The following is a 17,440-nucleotide window of genomic DNA, read 5'->3' on the forward strand; positions in this document are numbered from 1 at the left end:
GGCAACAGAACAGGAAGTCTAGAGAAGGCCTCTCCCTGCCTGACCTCAGGGGCCCTTCGTGAAAGGTACAGCAGGCACTCTTTTCAGCACACTGGGCCAGTGACGCTGACCCTGTGATGGAACGGAGGTTGGGCTGCCTGCCCTGCTTCCTGCTGTCAGCTGCTCACCATATTTCTGTTTGAGAAACAGTGATGACCCGCAGCACTGCAGCTCCCCCTTGGCCATGATGGCGATGCGGTCCCCCAGCAGGTCGGCCTCGTCCATGAAGTGGGTGGTCAGCAGGATGGTGCGGTCACTTTTCTGCTGCTGAAGAAGGTCCCAGATGGCCCTCCTGGAGATGGCGTCCATGCCTGAGGTGGGCTCGTCCAGCATCAGCACCTGGAGAGCAGAGGAAAGCCTCATGACGATGGCAGAGCCCCATCCCAGGCCCAGGCTGGCTGTGCTGTAGGCCCTGTGCGGCTCGAGTTCTCTGGAGATGCAGCAGTACCGCCCAGGCCAGACTGCACATCCAACCGCACCTTGCTGCCCCGAGTGTCTGTCCACCGTGTGTGGGGGCCCTGACCTGTGTTCTTCAGGAGGCTGGGCCTCGCTGTCCCATACCTTGGAGCCCGCTATGAGGGCAATGCCGATGGAGAGCTTGCGCTTCATGCCCCCACTCAGGAACCTGCACCGTGAGTCCCGCTTGTCCTCCAGACTGAGGATGTGCAGCATCCTTTTGACTTCTTCAGGGCACTTCTGGCGTGACAAGCCTTTCAGCTGAAACAGCAGGGGACAGAGAGATCCGGCAGGGGCTTCTGATGGGCGGCTGGCCACTTGGCCTTGGCGTTGTCTCCCTCCCTTTGTGTGCTGGACTTGGCATCCTGACTTCCCTCCCTTACTCCAGATCTGCAGCTCCTCGGAGCAGGTTTTGGTTTGCTGGGAGGTTAAGGGCTCACCTGGCTGCCTCAGGAACCCAAGGCGACTGAAAAACCACAACCACCTACGAATCCTGTCACCCACCAGCTCACCTGAGCATAGAAGTACAGGTGTTCTGCGACAGTCAGGTTGTCGAACAAGACGTCGTGTTGAGGGCACAGGCCCAAGCTCTTCCGGATTTGAACCATGTCTTGCGAAATTTCGTACCCACTGATATACGCCCGTCCACTGGTCGGGGGGAAGAGGCCTAGGGCGGAGCAGAACACCCCAGGGGCTTAAGTCCAGCACGAACATCCTGCCAGTCAGCATGAGGTGGGAAAACTTGGCCTCGCTCCTGGGGTTTCGCTTAGCTTTATGGAGCAGTCTGCCTGTGAGTGAGTTGGCCAGTAACCCCCGCTCCCAGCCATGGTGGAGACAGAGGCCGTGGCCACTCACCTGTGAGCATGGAGAGGGTGGTGGTCTTCCCTGCGCCGTTGTGGCCCAGTAGGACAGTGATCTGCCCCTCGTACAGGTTCAGGTTCAGGTCTTTGACGGCTGCCTTGCCCTTGTTCCCCACTCTGAACACCTGCAGGAAAGGCAGAGGGCCGCCCTGGACTTCTGCGACCCTTCAGAGGCTTCACTTGGACAGGCCCCTGCGACTCCCTCTGGAATACTGACCTGAGGGTCTTGGAAGGAGACTACGCCCAGTGTTACCAATCATCACACAGAGAGGCAAGAAGTTTGGGGCAGAGCACTGATTGGAGGCCGCGCTGCTTGCTACTACTCTCTGGCCTCCCCCACCCCTGACCAGTCTCCAACACCATCGGTGTCTTGGCAGAACCAAAAGGCCTGTGAGGCCAAGGCATTGCGGTGCAGTGAGCACAGCAAGCGTTCACTACAAGGCTGGTAAGAGGTTAAGTCTGGGTGGCATGTGTTACTGACTCGACCCAGAACTGGGCCCTGGGGACACACAGCCTGGGAAAGCCGGTCAGAGAGCAGCCACGGGCATCCCCGATCCCCCGCAGTCCCCATAGGGCGTGGCACCTTGGACACATGCTTGATCTTGATCCCAGCCACCAGGTCCTCCGGCTCGGCCTCAAAGTACTCAGTTCTGAGCACTTTTTCAGGGTCGTCGTCTTCTTCCTCTTTCCCTAACACCGTCCTCGGGCGCCCACACCAGTACGAGGGCTAGGACGGAAACCAGGTGGGTTTCAATGGCCAATTCATGTCAGTTAATTTTGTTTGTGACAAACCAAGAAACAACTAACCAACATGTTAGATACCCGCAGCACCCAGCCCTCAGTCTTCCCCCGCAGGGCACGCTGCTGCAGAGAAGACGCCACTTCAAGTCCCAGGGTGGGGTCAAGATCCAGCACGGCTCCTCACTCATGTATTCTGGGGAAGCTCTCAGCTAAGTTTCCCAATCTACCATATGGCCATAACGGTAACTCACAGGCTTATTGTGCCTATCAACTCAGATACGACACAGAGGAAAAGTAAACAATGACACTGCATATACAGACAGGTTACTGAACATTCCGTCGACATCAGGGCAAAAACAAAGGAGGCTGTGTCTCCATGCCCTGACTGCATCCTTACTTAGCTATACAGGAGCTCATGAAATAAGCAAGAGAAGCAAAAGGGCCGGGCCTCCCTCTGCTATGAGGAGGCCCCTCCCTATCCACCCTCTGTCTAGAGGATGACCCTCCACCCTCTGTCTAGAGGACAACTCCCAGCTCTCTGTCTAGAGGACGACCCTCTACCCTCTGTCTAGAGGACAACTCCCAGCCCTCTGTCTAGAGGACGACATTCCACCCTCTGTCTAGAGGATAACCCCCAGCCCTCTGTCTAGAGGATGACTCTCTACCCTCTGTCTAGACAACGACTCCCACTCTCTGTCTAGAGGACAACCCTCCACCCTCTGTCTAGAGGACGACCCTCCACCCTGTCTGGATAATGACCCCCCACCCTCTGTCTAGAGGATGACCCTCCACCCCTATCTAGAGGACAACCCCATGCCCTCTGTCTAGAGGAAAACCCTCCACTCTCTGTCTAGAGGACGATCCTCCACCCTCTGTCTAGCCATCACAGCAACAGGCTGTGTGAGGGGTGAGAATACAATCACAAACCACACACGCTCCCTGTGCTCAAGGGTGGCTTACGGCACAGTAAGGCAGTGGTGTGGGCAGGGTCATGGGAAAGGTGAGAACAGGGCCTTGGAAGAACTGCCCCCAGATGTATGCCCTGTGGGGTGAATCTGTTTAACCCACAGCTGTATTCCTGGTGTGTTCCCAGTGCCTGGAATAGTGCTGGCTCATCATATTCCATTGGTTTTAGGGGACACATTTCTCACGTTTTAAACTCTGAAATCAGAATGTGTCTTACAAATCATGGAATGCCATAGTTTAACTGTATTTTTCTCTCTTGGTGATAAAGTAATGGTGCCTGTAAAAATGAGTAGCATTTTAGATTTGATGAAATACATAGTGGACGCTTGATAAATAGTTGTGAATCAAAGAATGAACAATAGAGTGGCACCTAACTAACCATCAATAGGCAATTAGTTAAATATATGGTGGCACATTCTTGGAATACTGTGCACTCATTAAATACTGAAGTTGATTCATAAAAATGTATAAATTTAAATATAAAGATAGTTATAAATAAAACAAAATTTATAAATATGTATAGATAAAAGTCCAAAAGTTTATTTTATAAACAGATCCACACATATATGTACTTAGGATATCTAAGATGTACTGTTAGGTAAAAAAAAACAAACCAAGTTTCAAGCATTTTAAAACTACGGTCCTCTTTTTCTAAAAACAAATGTATAAATGTCATATAACATACGTGTATGCTACACGATAGTATATGCACAGAAAAGATCTGAAGAACTACACACTAAAGTGTCAGCAGTGTTCACCTCTGGGTGGAGGGATTGTGCTGTAAATTCCAGCAATGCAATCACTCTTACAAGAAGCTGTACTACTTTGTAAGCAGAAAACCCAGTATTTTTTCGAGAAACAAGGTAGGGGGTGTGGGTGCGCCGGTCCTGTGGACCGTGGGCCCAGCGCGAGCTCCTTCTCCAAGACCCTGGAGTGCAGGGATCATCTTGGGTGGTGGAGGGTCTCAGGGCCTCTAGGACATACCGCTCATTGCCTGGGCACAGGGCAAGCCCTCTACCCAGGCCCGACTAGGCGTCATGTGTCAGGGACTAGAGGGGGCCCAGGGTGAGTGCTGGGGACACCTCCACCCGACAGAGGTGGCCAGCGTGAAGAGCAGAGGTGTCAGAACTCACCATGATGAAGAAGTACCAGGGCTGGGGCACGCCGAACTGCCCTGGGAGGACGGCCTCCACGTACCAGGTCACCAGGCCATAGAGGACGGAGTCCAGCAGCAGCATGCTCAGCACTTGGCCAAAGGAGAAGTCGTCGTCCACGTTGACAGGACTCAGGAGGTCTCGCCACTGGATGCCCGTGCCTGAAAGACACACCAGGAAATGGGCCTGAAACGGGCCCGTAGCCCCTGACGGCACACGTGTGCATGTCACTGCAAGGTCGTCATGACTCCTCCCCTCCTGGTTGTAGAGCAAATCTGCTGACTTTCAGGCTTTAAGACAACAGTAAGTTACAAAATTGGTAGGTTAGAGAACCAGCAAAAGCTCATTAACTGACTAGATGGGCTCACGTTTGATTTATGACATATATGCACATCCATATACACGACACACGTATACATATACATGTACGAACACACATATGAACATACACATCTACACAGATATGATTTGGGGCAAGGCCAACACTGGAACAGTGTGCATTTCATATAAGTCTTTTTAAAACACAGAAATACTTCAGACACATCGAAAGCTCTGTTTAGTGGTGCTCATAGCATTTTGTCTTCTCTCTGGTTTGCAATATCACATCCAAACGATGCTTGGGGATTCCGTGTGGCTGGACCACCCTCTGTTGGCTCGAGGGTCCCAATGGAAACGGCTGCTCTCTGGCCTTGGTCAATGTTCACTTTCAAACAACTAGAAATTTGTTTTGAGAAAATTTGGTATAGAACTTTGAAAAACAACAGGTGCCATATAGTAGATTCCTCTTTATAAGTGGCTTTTTAAAAAGTATTTGAACCCTGGAAGGGACTGTGCATTTAAAAAGTCTACATTTTATCACATGCTACTAAACACGGAAACATATATATTTAAAAGGCAAAGCGTTAGATTGCCAATTGAAGAAAAAAATTCTAATTAAAGATAAAGCCACACTGAAGGTTCCTGTGCCTTCTTCCATAACCCACAACTAGGAAGCTACAACAGCGAGGAATTGCATGGCTGGAAGAAATGAGAGCACTCAGCCTGAAAAAAGGTACATCTGGATGGAGCAGAGCCGAAATGGTCTTAAAATGCACACAGGTCAGTCATTTAGAAGACAGATTGTACTTTACTCCTGCCAGTAGAGCCAGAACAACAGGCAGAAGCTCCAGGGAGACGGATGCCAGCAAAACACCAGCCATGCAGAAACTCTTCCTCACCCCTCGTGCCTCCTCTTAAACCCAAAGCAAGCGGGAGAGAGGCAGGGCTGGGTCTGAGTTCATTTGCCTCTCAAGGCCCTTCCCTGAGAAGGGTTTGAGTGATTGGGAAACAAATGGGGCCTTCTCCTAGGAGGTGAGTTCTCCATTTCCGGAGACTTCCCAGGGGGTGAGGGGTTAAGTGTCCTCTCATCTCTTTATTTATTTATTTGGTAAGGAAGATTGGCCCTGAGCTAACATCTCTGCCTCTCCTCCTCTATTTTGTATGTGGGACGCCACCACTGCACGGCTTGATGAGCAGTGCGTAGGTCCACGCCCGGGATCCAAACCTGCGAACTCCGGGCGGGAGCGTGTGAACTCAACCACTACGCCACCGGGCTGGCCCCCCTCTCATCCCTTTAGAGGAGTAGGCTTGACTCCATCCATTGAAATCTGAGCATCTACCACAGGTTTGCAAAATGGGAGCCCACAGGCCAAAGCTAGCCCAAAGCAGTGTTTATTTGACCTCTGTGATATTTTAAAAATCAGGAAATTTCACAAAAGTCAAGAAAATAATGATCTGGTCTATCACTTGTTTCTCTCTCAGGCATCCCTGCCCTCATCGCCAATTATTGCAGGAGGTACTGGGGAGCAAGAGGAGGGGAAGATGCTAATTCTACCACTTTACTAAGAGCTAGGAGTTGATCAAAACCCGTAGACTTTGAGGCCTCTGGTGTCATAATTCTGAATGCCTCAAGAGGCAGGAAGAGACTCAGAGGTCATCGAGTTGAATCCCACCATTGGCAGATGTAGATCCTCACATCCAGGGGTTTCCTGCAGTAACGGCTGGTTCCAGGCAGGGCCTCGAGGGGAACTCAAAGCCAGGACTACTCTGGCAAGTGGTGGCCGATGCCGCACTGGACACTTTTACCCTCTGTCCTGTGAACCACGCTGTCTGTGACCCACCTCCTTTATGGCTCCTGTCACGCCTGCCAGTCTGCCCTGTGTGTGAGCTTCCCCATCACCAGGGACGTGTCTTCCAAACACATTACTCCTTTAGCTGTCCTGGTGTGCCTGTTTGTTATCGGAGCTGGCGTCTGAGTGCAGGAGGCACCTCTACTTAGACTCTCTCAGTGTAACTGAATCAGCAAGGGCAGCTTGTGAAAAGGAAAACACTCACCTTTCGCTTCAAATTTTCCTATGAGCTGGGCTCCCATTGCCATGGCAACATTGGACAGGAGACAGGAGAAAAGCTTCTGGCTAAGAGTCATCCAGTTGTATCGAGGAGCAACGAAGAAATATGGGATGTATGTGAAGAAGTAGAGGAAGCCCCCTATGGCTGCTGCCATGTTGGCTATAGGTGGAGAGAGGAAGACAAGTGCGCTAAGAACATGCAAGAACATTTGCATGAACGTGTTCAGAGGGAGTCCGTGCTCCACCCACGGTACAAAGGCATCAGCCGTTGACACAGGGACACAAGCCCCAGTGCTGGAGGACTCCAGGCTTGGCCTGCTGCCTCTTCCTTGTTGTGGGGGGGGGGGGATTGGAGGGGGGTGTCATGTGCCCTAGGGAATGTGGCCCTGCCTAGGGCTGCACGTGTCCTCCCCATCCCGGGGACCCTTCAGTGATTTCTCCAGCCCTCTCCTGCAGACTTCACCTCCCGTTGCCTTGACATCACACACCCGACGTGACCAATACTGAGCCCCGACCCACCCCGCCCCAGCCCTGCTTCTCCCCTGGTCTGCTCCATATGGTTCACTCATTCATTCGCTGACACTTGCTGAGCACTTACTCTGTGCCAGGCCCTGTTCCAGGCACCAGGGAGACTGCCACAAACAAAACAGACAAACCCCCTCCCCTCCTGGAGCTTATAATCCCGTGGGGACACTGACAGTAAACACTAAGTAAGAGAGTGTGCTGGAAAGGGCAGCCCTGTGCAGGGCAACGAGGCACAGAATGGGACAAGACGTTCCCTGGGCCGGGGGCTGTGACTGCCAGGTTGCCAAGGAAGGTTTTGATGAAAAAGTGACACGTGGGAGAGACCTGAAAAAGGTGAGGACTGGGTCGTGGAGGTGTGGGAAGAACAGCATGGTTTTAGTCCATGCCGTGGCCCTCAAATGCTTTGGTCTCAAGACACCTTTATGCCCTTGAAAATTATTAAGGATATCAAAAGAACTTTTGTTTCTGTGGGTTATTTATTTATATATATATGTGTATATTCTTAGTATTAGAAATTAATACTAAGAAAATTTAAACCCATTACAAGTCAACATAAATATTTTTATGAAAAACAACTATATTTCTCACAATCTAGTGAGAAGAGTGGCATTGTATTACATTTTTGCAAACCTTTGTAATGTCTCATTTAACAGGTTACAGCTGGATTCTCATATCTGCTTCTGCATTCACTCTGTTGTATTACAGTCGGCTCTCCGTATATGTGGGTTCCACATCCACCCATTCAACCAACCTCGGATTGAAAGGCCTATGATGGTTGTGTCTGTACTGAACACGTACAGACGTTTTTTTCTTGTCATTATTCCCTAAACAATACAGTATAACAACTATTTACATAGCATTTACACTGTATCAGGTATTATAAATAATCTAAAGATGATTTAAAGTATACAGGAGGATGGGTGTAGGTTCTATGCAAATACTATACCATTTTATATTAGAAACTTGAGCATCCTCGGAGGGTCCTGGAACCGATCCCCCATGGATACTGAGGGATGACTACATTGTTTTGGGTGAAGTACATGAAGAAAATCCAGCTTCATATGGATAAGTCGTTGGAAAAGGGAGAGGCATCTGAATAGCCTTTTCTGATCTTTGTGGATATCCTTTTTTGATACTACACCACTCAACTACCACTCGATAAGTGGCAGTTTCTCAAAGATTAGTTTAGGTGCCATGTAGAATTGAACTAACCAATGAACTTTTCCTACTCTGTTACATGAAAATCCACTGGTCTATCTTGCACTTTGAATGGGTTATTACTCTTGCATGATTTTGTAACATGATGCATTGGTCTTTTGGAAAATATTGCTTGTTGAGCTATATAGATCTTCCAAACGTTGACACATACAACATAAAAAAATCACATTGGGAATACTATCACTAATCTCATAAAAAACTTAGTTCTGGGAAGCTTACAGTGGTAGATTCAAGTTTGCAAAACTCCATTTTTTGCTTGAAAACTCAAATTTTGTAATTGATATTAGATATTGTCAGTTGTTTTCCTTAAAAGACAGCTCATCTTTGAGAAAATGCCTGCCAAATACTCAAGTATGAATAGCTATAATCTGATAGTTGCTCTTTCAAGCAAAAATTGTGTTCCATGAACAAAGTAGCTAGTTTAGCTGACAACTCAAACAACTGCCCACATGCTTTCCCTGGAGATAATCACTATACTTCAGTATGCAACGTTACATGGACATCTCATTTCGTCACAGAAGATATTATAAAAGTATACTTAAGAGTCAAGGTTTAATAAAATTAATAATTTTTACTGCTCCATCAAGGACATTCTTGAGGGAGACTTGCATTTTTTTGTTTGTTTGTTTGTTTCCTGGAGCATGTGGTAGTGAAGAACACAATGCCTGGTACCATCTGGGACCTGTCTAGCTTTGTGCTCAGGGCTGGTGGTTTTACATACCTTTGCTCTTGTACCATCAGTGCACATGTCAACACGGTAGAAAAGGCAAATGACATCTTGGTATTATTACAAACATAGTTTTGATTTTGCGAGCCCCTTTAAGGTCCTTGGGGACCCCCAGGAGTCCATGGACTGCACTTTGAGAATCTCTGACCTAGGTGGAGGCCAGAGCCATGAGAAGGGAGCGTGGCAGGGCTGGAGCAAATGGGCAGAGAGCAGCAGCCAGTGAGGTCTGGGCTGGGCAGGGGCTTCAGCTTTTCCTGAGCGAGACCCACAGACACAAGAGGGTCTGAGCAGAAGAATGACAGGCTCTGGCTTACATTTTCAGAGGATCACACTACTGGTTACATTGAGAACTGAAGGGTGGCAAGGGCAGAAGCAGGGAGACCAGTTATGAGGCCACCACCATAAACCAGGCCAGCGATGATGGCGGTTTGGGCCAGGGTAGGGCAGTGGAGGTGAGAAGTGGTTGGAGTTCAGGTGTATCTTGACAGTACTGCTGATAGGACTTGAGAACTGGATGTGGAGCAGGATGTGAGAGGAAGAGAGGAGTGGAGGATGATTCCAAGGTTATCAGTGTGAGCAATCAGAAGGATGGAGTGCCACTAATAGAGATGGGGGAATGAGGTTTTGAGGATAAGATCAGGAATTTAGGTTTGGCAATGCTCTGATTGAGGTGCATATTAAGCATCTCAGGGAAGTTGTTGGGTATGAGTCTGAATTTCAGGAGAGAAGCCTAAGCTGGAGATCTAAATTTGGGAATTATCCACATGTTCAAAGCTCTCCAAGGGAACGAGTATAAGTAGAAAAGAGAAAAACTTCAAAATAAGAATGTCAAGGATTTTCAGGAGCAACTGAAGAAATGCTTCCATTAAAAAAAAGAGGATTTTTTTCTTACAAAAACGGATAAAGAAACAAGAATAAGTGGATATGTACAAGAATCAACTAGATAGCTGATAAAACATAGTCATAGAAAAAAAAAATCTCAAAAGATGAGATACATTCTAGAACACACATAGTCAAAGAGAGAATTAGGCAATTGGAAGACAACTCCAAAGAGAGAGTTCAATTCACAGAGAACTCAGCACAAAGAGATTTTTTAACGTATAAAAAAAAAGTTAAGAGACATGAAGGAGAGACTGAGAGATACCACCTCACACCCAACAGGATGGTTACTATAAAAAAAACCCCCAGAAAATAACAAGCATTGGTGAGGATGTGGAGAAATGTGTGCACTGTTGGTGGGAATGTAAAATGGTAAAGCCACTGCGGAAAACAGTATGGAAGTTGCTCGAAAAATTAAAAATAGAACTACCATATGATCTAGCAATTCCACTTCTGGGTATGTATCCAAAAGAATTGAAAGCAAGGTCTTGAAGAGATATTTGTACAGCAGCATTATTCACAATAGTTAAAACATGGAAGCAACCCAAGTGTCCAGTGACTGATGAATGGATAAGCAAGATGTGGTATATACATACAATGGAAAATTACTCAGCCTTAAAAAGGAAGAAAATTCTGACATATGCTACAACATGGATGAACCCTGAAAACGTTATGTGAAATGAAATAAGCCAGTCACAAAAAGACAAATACTGTATGATTCCACTTACATGAGGTACCTAGAGTAGTCAAATTTATAGAGACAGAAAGTATAATGGTTTCCAAGGGTTGGGGGGAGAAGGGAATGGGGAGTTGTTTAATGGGGACAGAATTTCAGTTTGGGAAGATGAAAAGAGTTCTGGAGATGGATGGTGGTGATGGCTGCACAAAAACATAAACATACTTAATACCACCGAACTGTACACTTAAAATGGGTGAGGTGGTAAATTTTATGTTATGTGTATTTTATCACAATAAAAAAAAGAAAGAAGTTAAGAGACATGAAGAACAAACTGAGAGGCTCCAACAAAGGTCTAACTGAAGAGAATGATAGCAATAATGCAAAGCAGAATCTGATCAAAGTCTAACTGAAATTTTGTAGGACTAAAAAAAGACATGATTCTTCAGATCAAAACATTCATAAATAAAGAAAAATCACACCTAGACTGTCAGGAGACTTCTTCCCAACAATAACTGGTATCTGATGGTAATAAGACAACATTATCAAAGTGCCAAGTGAAATATCCATCCATGGAGAATTTTATATGCAGCTAAAATATTATTCATGAGTGAGGGGAAAATAAAGATATCTTTGGACATAAAGTCAAAGAGAATTAACCACTCATTGAGCTTCATTAAAAGAACTATTCAAGCACGTACTTCAACACCCAGAGAATGGAATCCAAAGGAAAGCACAGTCTCTGGGTTATTTCTACTCATTCCAAAAGAAACTGCCCGGTTTTCTGAGATTTGGATCACCCCACTGTCCTCTGTTCCCAGGAGGGCAGGACGACTCACCTTTGCTGAAGAAAGTGCTGACCATGAAGCTGAAGGAGATGGAGGAGATGGCAAAGCACACCAGGAAGACCAGCACCAGCGACGGGTCGCTGTGTGTGAGCACCGCCACGTTCTTCTTCACCTGCGCAGCGTCCCACCCCATCGGTCAGCATGGGATGTGGCAGGGAAGGTGGAGACAAAACCAGGAAGAGTCTTAACCATTCCCGGCCACAAATGAAACTGGTAAGGACGGGAGACAGGGCTACACTGAGGGAGAAGGCCACTGTCCTCTCTACTGAAGTCCGTACAGGTGGAGTCTTGGGATCTCCCTGGTGGTGCTATGGCTGCCTCTGGCTCTCCTGTCAACTTGAAAGCCATGCTCTTCACATCATACCCTCTCTCAAAGCCACACTCACCTTGACGCAGAAGAGCAGGGTCATGAGGGAGACAGCGATGAGGAGGAAGAGGAAGAAGAGGAGGAACCAAGCACTCCAGTGCAGCCAGCTGCTGAGCCCCATCATGCGCATATACTCCTGGGGGAGAGAGCGGCACATGCTCTGACATGCCTGCTGCAGGTGAGTGCCCACCGCCTGCCACACTAGGCCCCGGCGCCTTCCTCACACCGACTTTCCTTAGAGCCTTTGAGTGTGTGCAGTGTCGCACATCTGCAGGATGCCCTCCCTGCTCCCCCACCAGGATAGCCCACCTGTTCCCCATCACCCCAGTGTGCTCTCTTGCCCTCTACTCGGGAGTGGCCTTGCTCTTCCTCACTTGGAGCTAAGACTTTGTCTCTCTCCTCCACTGGGTCCACCAGGGAGGGAGCTGAGGACCAGCTATGACTGCCCCTGTGCTTCAGTCAGGGCCTGATGTGGGCTCGCATCCATGTTGACCAAGCTAATGAACCTATGGAGCAATCCCAAACTCCTGGTCTGTGCTTCCCAGTCTTCTCTGGGTAACCCTGACTGCCCCCAAGAAGCCCTGTGGTGAGGTAGCTGGCGCTGGGGTTCTGACTCAGGAGAACAGAGCCCAGCCCCTCCACTGCCTAGTAGAGACTCCGCAGGTTACCAACCACACTAACGCCGTCGCTGCGAAATGTGGCCCCACAGCAGTTCTAGGACCAACAGTGGCTGTGGGAAAGCATTAGAAGCCAGGGGCTCTGCCTCACCTCCTGCTGTTCTGAAATGAGGGGTCCAGACTTTTGTTGTGAGGGGTACCTCCTGCAGGAAGGACTGGAGCTTAGAGACGCTGGGGACAGACCTTCCTCGCCAGTCCCAGGGGAACCTAAAGCTGTGCCGTCCAATACAGATGGCCAGTGGCCACATGTGGCTATTTCAACTGAAATTAATTAAAATTAAAAATTTAGCTCCTCGGTCACACTAGCCACAAGCGCCCAGTGGTGACTAGAGTGGACAGCAGACACAGGGCATGTCTATCATTGCAGAACGTTTCATTGGATAGTGCTGGTCTGGGGGAGGGGACCAGGGTTGATGAAGTGTCTCTTATGTGCCAGGCACCAAGCTAGACTGATTTTCCACTTCTTCTTATGCACAATTTCTAACCTCCAGAAAAATGGGAAGATTGGTACAACGGTCACCTGTACACTTACCACTTAGATTCAGTCATCACTTAACATTCTGCCACACTGGTTTTATCTATGTACCTGTAGGCAATTGTGTGCACAAACATTGTTTTTCTGAACCATTTCATTGTCCAGTCATTAAACACTCCAATACCGCACTATTTTATCAAAGCTATTTATGGCGCCCCAGCAGACAGCAGCTGCCTCATCAGTTCCCCTAGCCTCTCGTTTGCTGCACTTTAAAAGCTCTGAGAATCACAGATCTGGCGCCACTGAGGACACTCTGTCATGTCACTGGCCCTGCAGACATTGCCAAAGGAGGAATTTCATGTATATTTGGGATACTTTTGGCAGTGTCATTGGTATGAGTTTACAGGTGGCAATATTCATTCAGGTGTACTCAATTAAGTCAATGATCTTCCCTTAGAGTGACACTTCATATATTCTTAATTCCCCACTACCTTGTGCCTGACAGGCTAGAATGACAATTGTCCTTGATCTATATGTAAAGTTAAGCAGCCTTCTGCTCGGCCACATATTTAAACACTTTATTTGTGTTGACCTACTCTCTAGAATGGCTCTGTTCAATAGAAACAGAATGCGAGCCACATATATAATTTTTTTTTTAAAGATTTTATTTATTTATTTATTTATTTTTCCCCCCAAAGCCCCAGTAGATAGTTGTATGTCATAGCTGCACATCCTTCTAGTTGCTGTATGTGGGATGTGGCCTCAGCATGGCCGGAGAAGCGGTGCGTCGGTGCGCGCCCGGGATCCAAACCCGGGCCGCCAGCAGCGGAGCGCGTGCACTTAACCGCTAAGCCACAGGGCCAGCCCACCACATATATAATTTAGAATTTTATAGTAGCCACATCAAAAAAGTCAAAAGAAACAAGTGAAATTAATTTCAACGATGTATATTTTACTTAACCCAATATATCCCAAATGCTGTTTTTTCAACGTTCAGTCCTTAGTGTACAGCACAGAAAACACAGTGCTTTATCAGGGTTTTTAAAACCTGGATATACCAGGCTTGATTTCAAAGAAGCCCTGAGATGGGCTGCAGCCATGGTGGGCGTCCGCCACATGCCCAACTGTTCTCGTGGCTCCAGCGTCCAGGAGCTGCCCCTGCCTGACAACAGGGCACAAGACACGACCGCCCCACAGCGGCGCTGTGCCTAGAACTAACTTGCCAAAATGTTTTAAAGCCAAAGGTAAAGAGGGTTACCTTCAGTTTCCTCTCTTTTTCCTGCACGACAGCCCGGATAATGGTTAGTGAGGTGTAAGTGAAACTCAGCATGAGCAGCAGGGGAAGCTGGTACTGGATGGCGACGAGAAAGGGGTCCGAAATGAAAGGTGGGTAAGGGAACCTCTTTGCGATCACGGTGAGCTTCTCGAACAGCTGGTGCGTGGAGGTGTTTGCGTGGTACTGCATGATGGCTCTGTCCACGGCGTGCTGCACAGCCAGGAAGCCTTCTCGGATGTATCCTGAGTGCGGGAGCAGAGGACAATCCAGCACATGGAGTCAACGTGTCAGAAAAGCCACATCACGGGATGCTGCTCGCTTAGAGAGCCACGTGCATTGAGCTGTACCAAGGTCTCCCTGCTAATCGAGGCCACGGAGCGACATCACCTAAAGCCCCTAAGGTTTCCTTCAGTCTTCTCCTTTGCAGGGGCTGCCCTCATTCCTTGGCCCATGGCCCCTCCCTCCACCTTCAAAGCCAGCCATGCAGCATCTCTCTGACCCTGCTTCCATCATCACATCTTTCTCTGACCTTCTGCCTCCCTTGTCCACTTTTAAGGATGCTTGTAATTACACTGGGCCCACTGGGATAATCAACAATAATCTTGCTATCTCGAGGCCAGCTGATTAGCAACTTTAATTCCATCCACCCTTGAGTGACCATCTCACAGGGAGGCGGGCACCACAGCCCAAAGGCCACTACTATAAGACCTTCATGTGCTTTGTGGTTTCTCCCTGTGGGCCCCTTTTGACTCCCCAAAGTGGTTTGTAGTAAAATTCCTAAAGTGAAAAGGGCTTGGAGGAGTGATAAACTGGGGATATGGTATTTCAGTCCAGAGCTAGGCTTGAGAGAGACTGAGCCTAAGGAAGGAGCGGGCACAGTCTCAGTAGACAAAAAGGCAGCCTGGGCACCCTTATTCATAAAATACAGTGATGTTTAGAACATCTAATGTCCTCTAACACAAAATTGTTAGATGCCTGGGGTCCAGCCTCTAGAAAAAAGAAAAGCAATATGCCAAGCACACCCCAACATGGGGTTACCATGTCTGTGTGTTTCTACCATTTCCCTTAGGTTTAAGTCTCCTTATAGTCACGATTATAGTAGGTGCTCAATTAACGTTACCCATTGTTCTGCTGGGTGGGGCTTTAGTTCTCATCTTCACAACAAACCTGCAGAGCAGCTAACCATATCCCCATTGGACAGATGGGGCCACTGAGCCGGGGGAGTCGAGCCACACAACTGGTGAGGGGGCACAGCTGAGATGGGACCCTGGTCTCTTTGGCTTCAGAGCCAGTGTCTTTTCACAGCATCACACTGCCTCCCCCACGAAATATCCTGCCTGCTTTCTCACATGTTGCTCTCTTACGAGGCTTTGTCATGTTACCCAGAGTCTTCATTATCACAACTTCCATGGATTCTCAACACTCCGAGGAATGAAGCCATGGCTCTGTAATCAATCATTTCCCACTGCTGAAATTTTTATGACCATAAATAAAGCAATGGTGAACATCTTTGTGCATGTGGCTTTTCTCCTTCTTTCAAACTATCCCAGGGGCTAAGTTCTCATCGAGGGAATCAGTAGGTGTAAGGATGGACATCGGGGGTGGGATGGGGAGAACACTCGGCACATTACCCAGAGCCTCCTGGGCGCCATGCTCACGTCCTTGCCGTACCTCTTGGGCCTTCATGTTTTTCTAACTGACTGGACTGACGAACCCTTTAAAGAATGAGAATCATCACCCTTTGTCATTCGCCAAAATGGTTCCCTCATCTTCCATCTGCTTTTAAAATTGGTGTTATATCTTTTTCTTTTCTGGCAAATTTCAAGTTTGTACATAGTGAAATGTCCATCTTTTCCTTTGAGAACTTTTTTCTGTTGCTTTCAAGCTCAGGAAATTATCCCCACAAACAGGAGGGACAGTCTAGCCCCTGGGTCACAGCAGCCGGTCTCTCCCGTTGCTGGCACAGAGGGCTAGTGTGACAGCTGATGGGGCTTCTCCTATCCTCAGTTGGTGGCCTGTCCAGGGCTTCATTCTGGAGCCTTGCACACCTCACTTTGCCTTGCTCATCTTAGTTCCTCTTCCAGATTTAAAACCTTGCCTTGGAACATTATGCTGGTGACAGACCCTGGCACCAGCGATATGTCCCCCCGCCTGCCTGGCATTCTGTTTAGGGACATTCCTGGGTCTTCCCATCAAAACCTCTCACAACCTCTGCCTCCTGCAGTCCCGTGGAATCCTATGTTCCCTGCAACACCCTAGATGCTGCCTGAAGCCACAGTTGGGTCTTGGCCTGAGGGTGAAGTCTAGTCCTGGGCCCCAGTTACTGCTTGGCTAGCCCCAGCTTGGTTCCAAGATGTGACCATGCTTCAGAGGAGACAAACATGCCAACTGCCTGCCAAAGTCACATGGGACAGACCAGCACATGCACTGAGAGGGCATAGCTGGCCAAGATCCAACTTCCACAAACGTCCACTGACTCGACTAAACCACCGACAGTTACACCAGGATGACAGAGCTTACAGAGCCTATAAAACTGTACCCAGAGAAGGCCAGGAGAGAAGGGAAACATAAAACCAGGCCAAAAGATTCAACGCAAACTGAAGCTTCCTAAAAACCGAAACATAAATGTTTCATTCAAGAGCACGTGTTCTGGGAAACGGGGAGAGAGGCTCTGCTGTTTTCAAAGATTACTTTAGCCTTTCAGAAGCCAGTTTTACTGGATGTTTTCTTCCTCTCCTACAAAGAAGAAGACCAAATACTCCTGAAAAGTATTTCTGCAGAGAAATGCAAGATGGGTCCCCCCACGTGATTACCACCAGTCAGCACCCCAGGTGGTAACATGGCCGCTAAACATGCTTCTCACCAGGTTCTCCGCCGTCAGCGGACGCAGGTTCCCTCGGTCCTGGGTTTGGAAAAAGTGGAAAAAGGGAAGTGGTGTGCCATCCCTCCATCTCTTTCAGGAAGAAGGAGCCTGTCTGAGTCCACATGTAATTTCTCCGTGTGTAACTGAACCGTAAGTGGTATTTCACCTACGGAAACAAAGAGAACAACTGCTCTGAGAGATTCTGACAGGAGCAAACACCTGCACCAAATGAGAGTTTAGGAGACTCTCATTACCAAGAACCCACCACTCTCCCAGCCTCCCGCCAAGGTCCACAGGGTCTCGGGA

The 17,440-nt window shown here is 48.3% G+C and overlaps 1 protein-coding gene across 6 annotated transcripts in view; it reads right to left on the minus strand.

The window, feature by feature from the left end:
- The window catches only part of ABCA3 (ATP binding cassette subfamily A member 3), a 49,481-nt gene that overhangs the window by 20,380 nt on the left and 11,661 nt on the right, over positions 1 to 17,440 (minus strand). For all 6 annotated transcript variants that reach the window (XM_087449446.1, XM_087449449.1, XM_087449444.1 and 3 more), the window contains 11 exons: positions 17,135 to 17,300; positions 14,254 to 14,513; positions 11,863 to 11,979; positions 11,468 to 11,588; positions 6,590 to 6,763; positions 4,196 to 4,377; positions 1,939 to 2,082; positions 1,351 to 1,480; positions 1,008 to 1,162; positions 601 to 756; positions 168 to 378 (listed from right to left, as the gene is read on the minus strand). In XM_087449446.1, the coding sequence (XP_087305572.1) occupies positions 168 to 378; positions 601 to 756; positions 1,008 to 1,162; positions 1,351 to 1,480; positions 1,939 to 2,082; positions 4,196 to 4,377; positions 6,590 to 6,763; positions 11,468 to 11,588; positions 11,863 to 11,979; positions 14,254 to 14,513; positions 17,135 to 17,300 (1,816 nt within the window). The remainder of the gene's footprint in view (positions 1 to 167; positions 379 to 600; positions 757 to 1,007; positions 1,163 to 1,350; positions 1,481 to 1,938; positions 2,083 to 4,195; positions 4,378 to 6,589; positions 6,764 to 11,467; positions 11,589 to 11,862; positions 11,980 to 14,253; positions 14,514 to 17,134; positions 17,301 to 17,440) is intronic.

This window comes from Ceratotherium simum, chromosome 26 (assembly GCF_057802395.1).
Source record: "Ceratotherium simum simum isolate JZ-2026a chromosome 26, ASM5780239v1, whole genome shotgun sequence".
Classification (NCBI taxonomy): domain Eukaryota; kingdom Metazoa; phylum Chordata; class Mammalia; order Perissodactyla; family Rhinocerotidae; genus Ceratotherium; species Ceratotherium simum.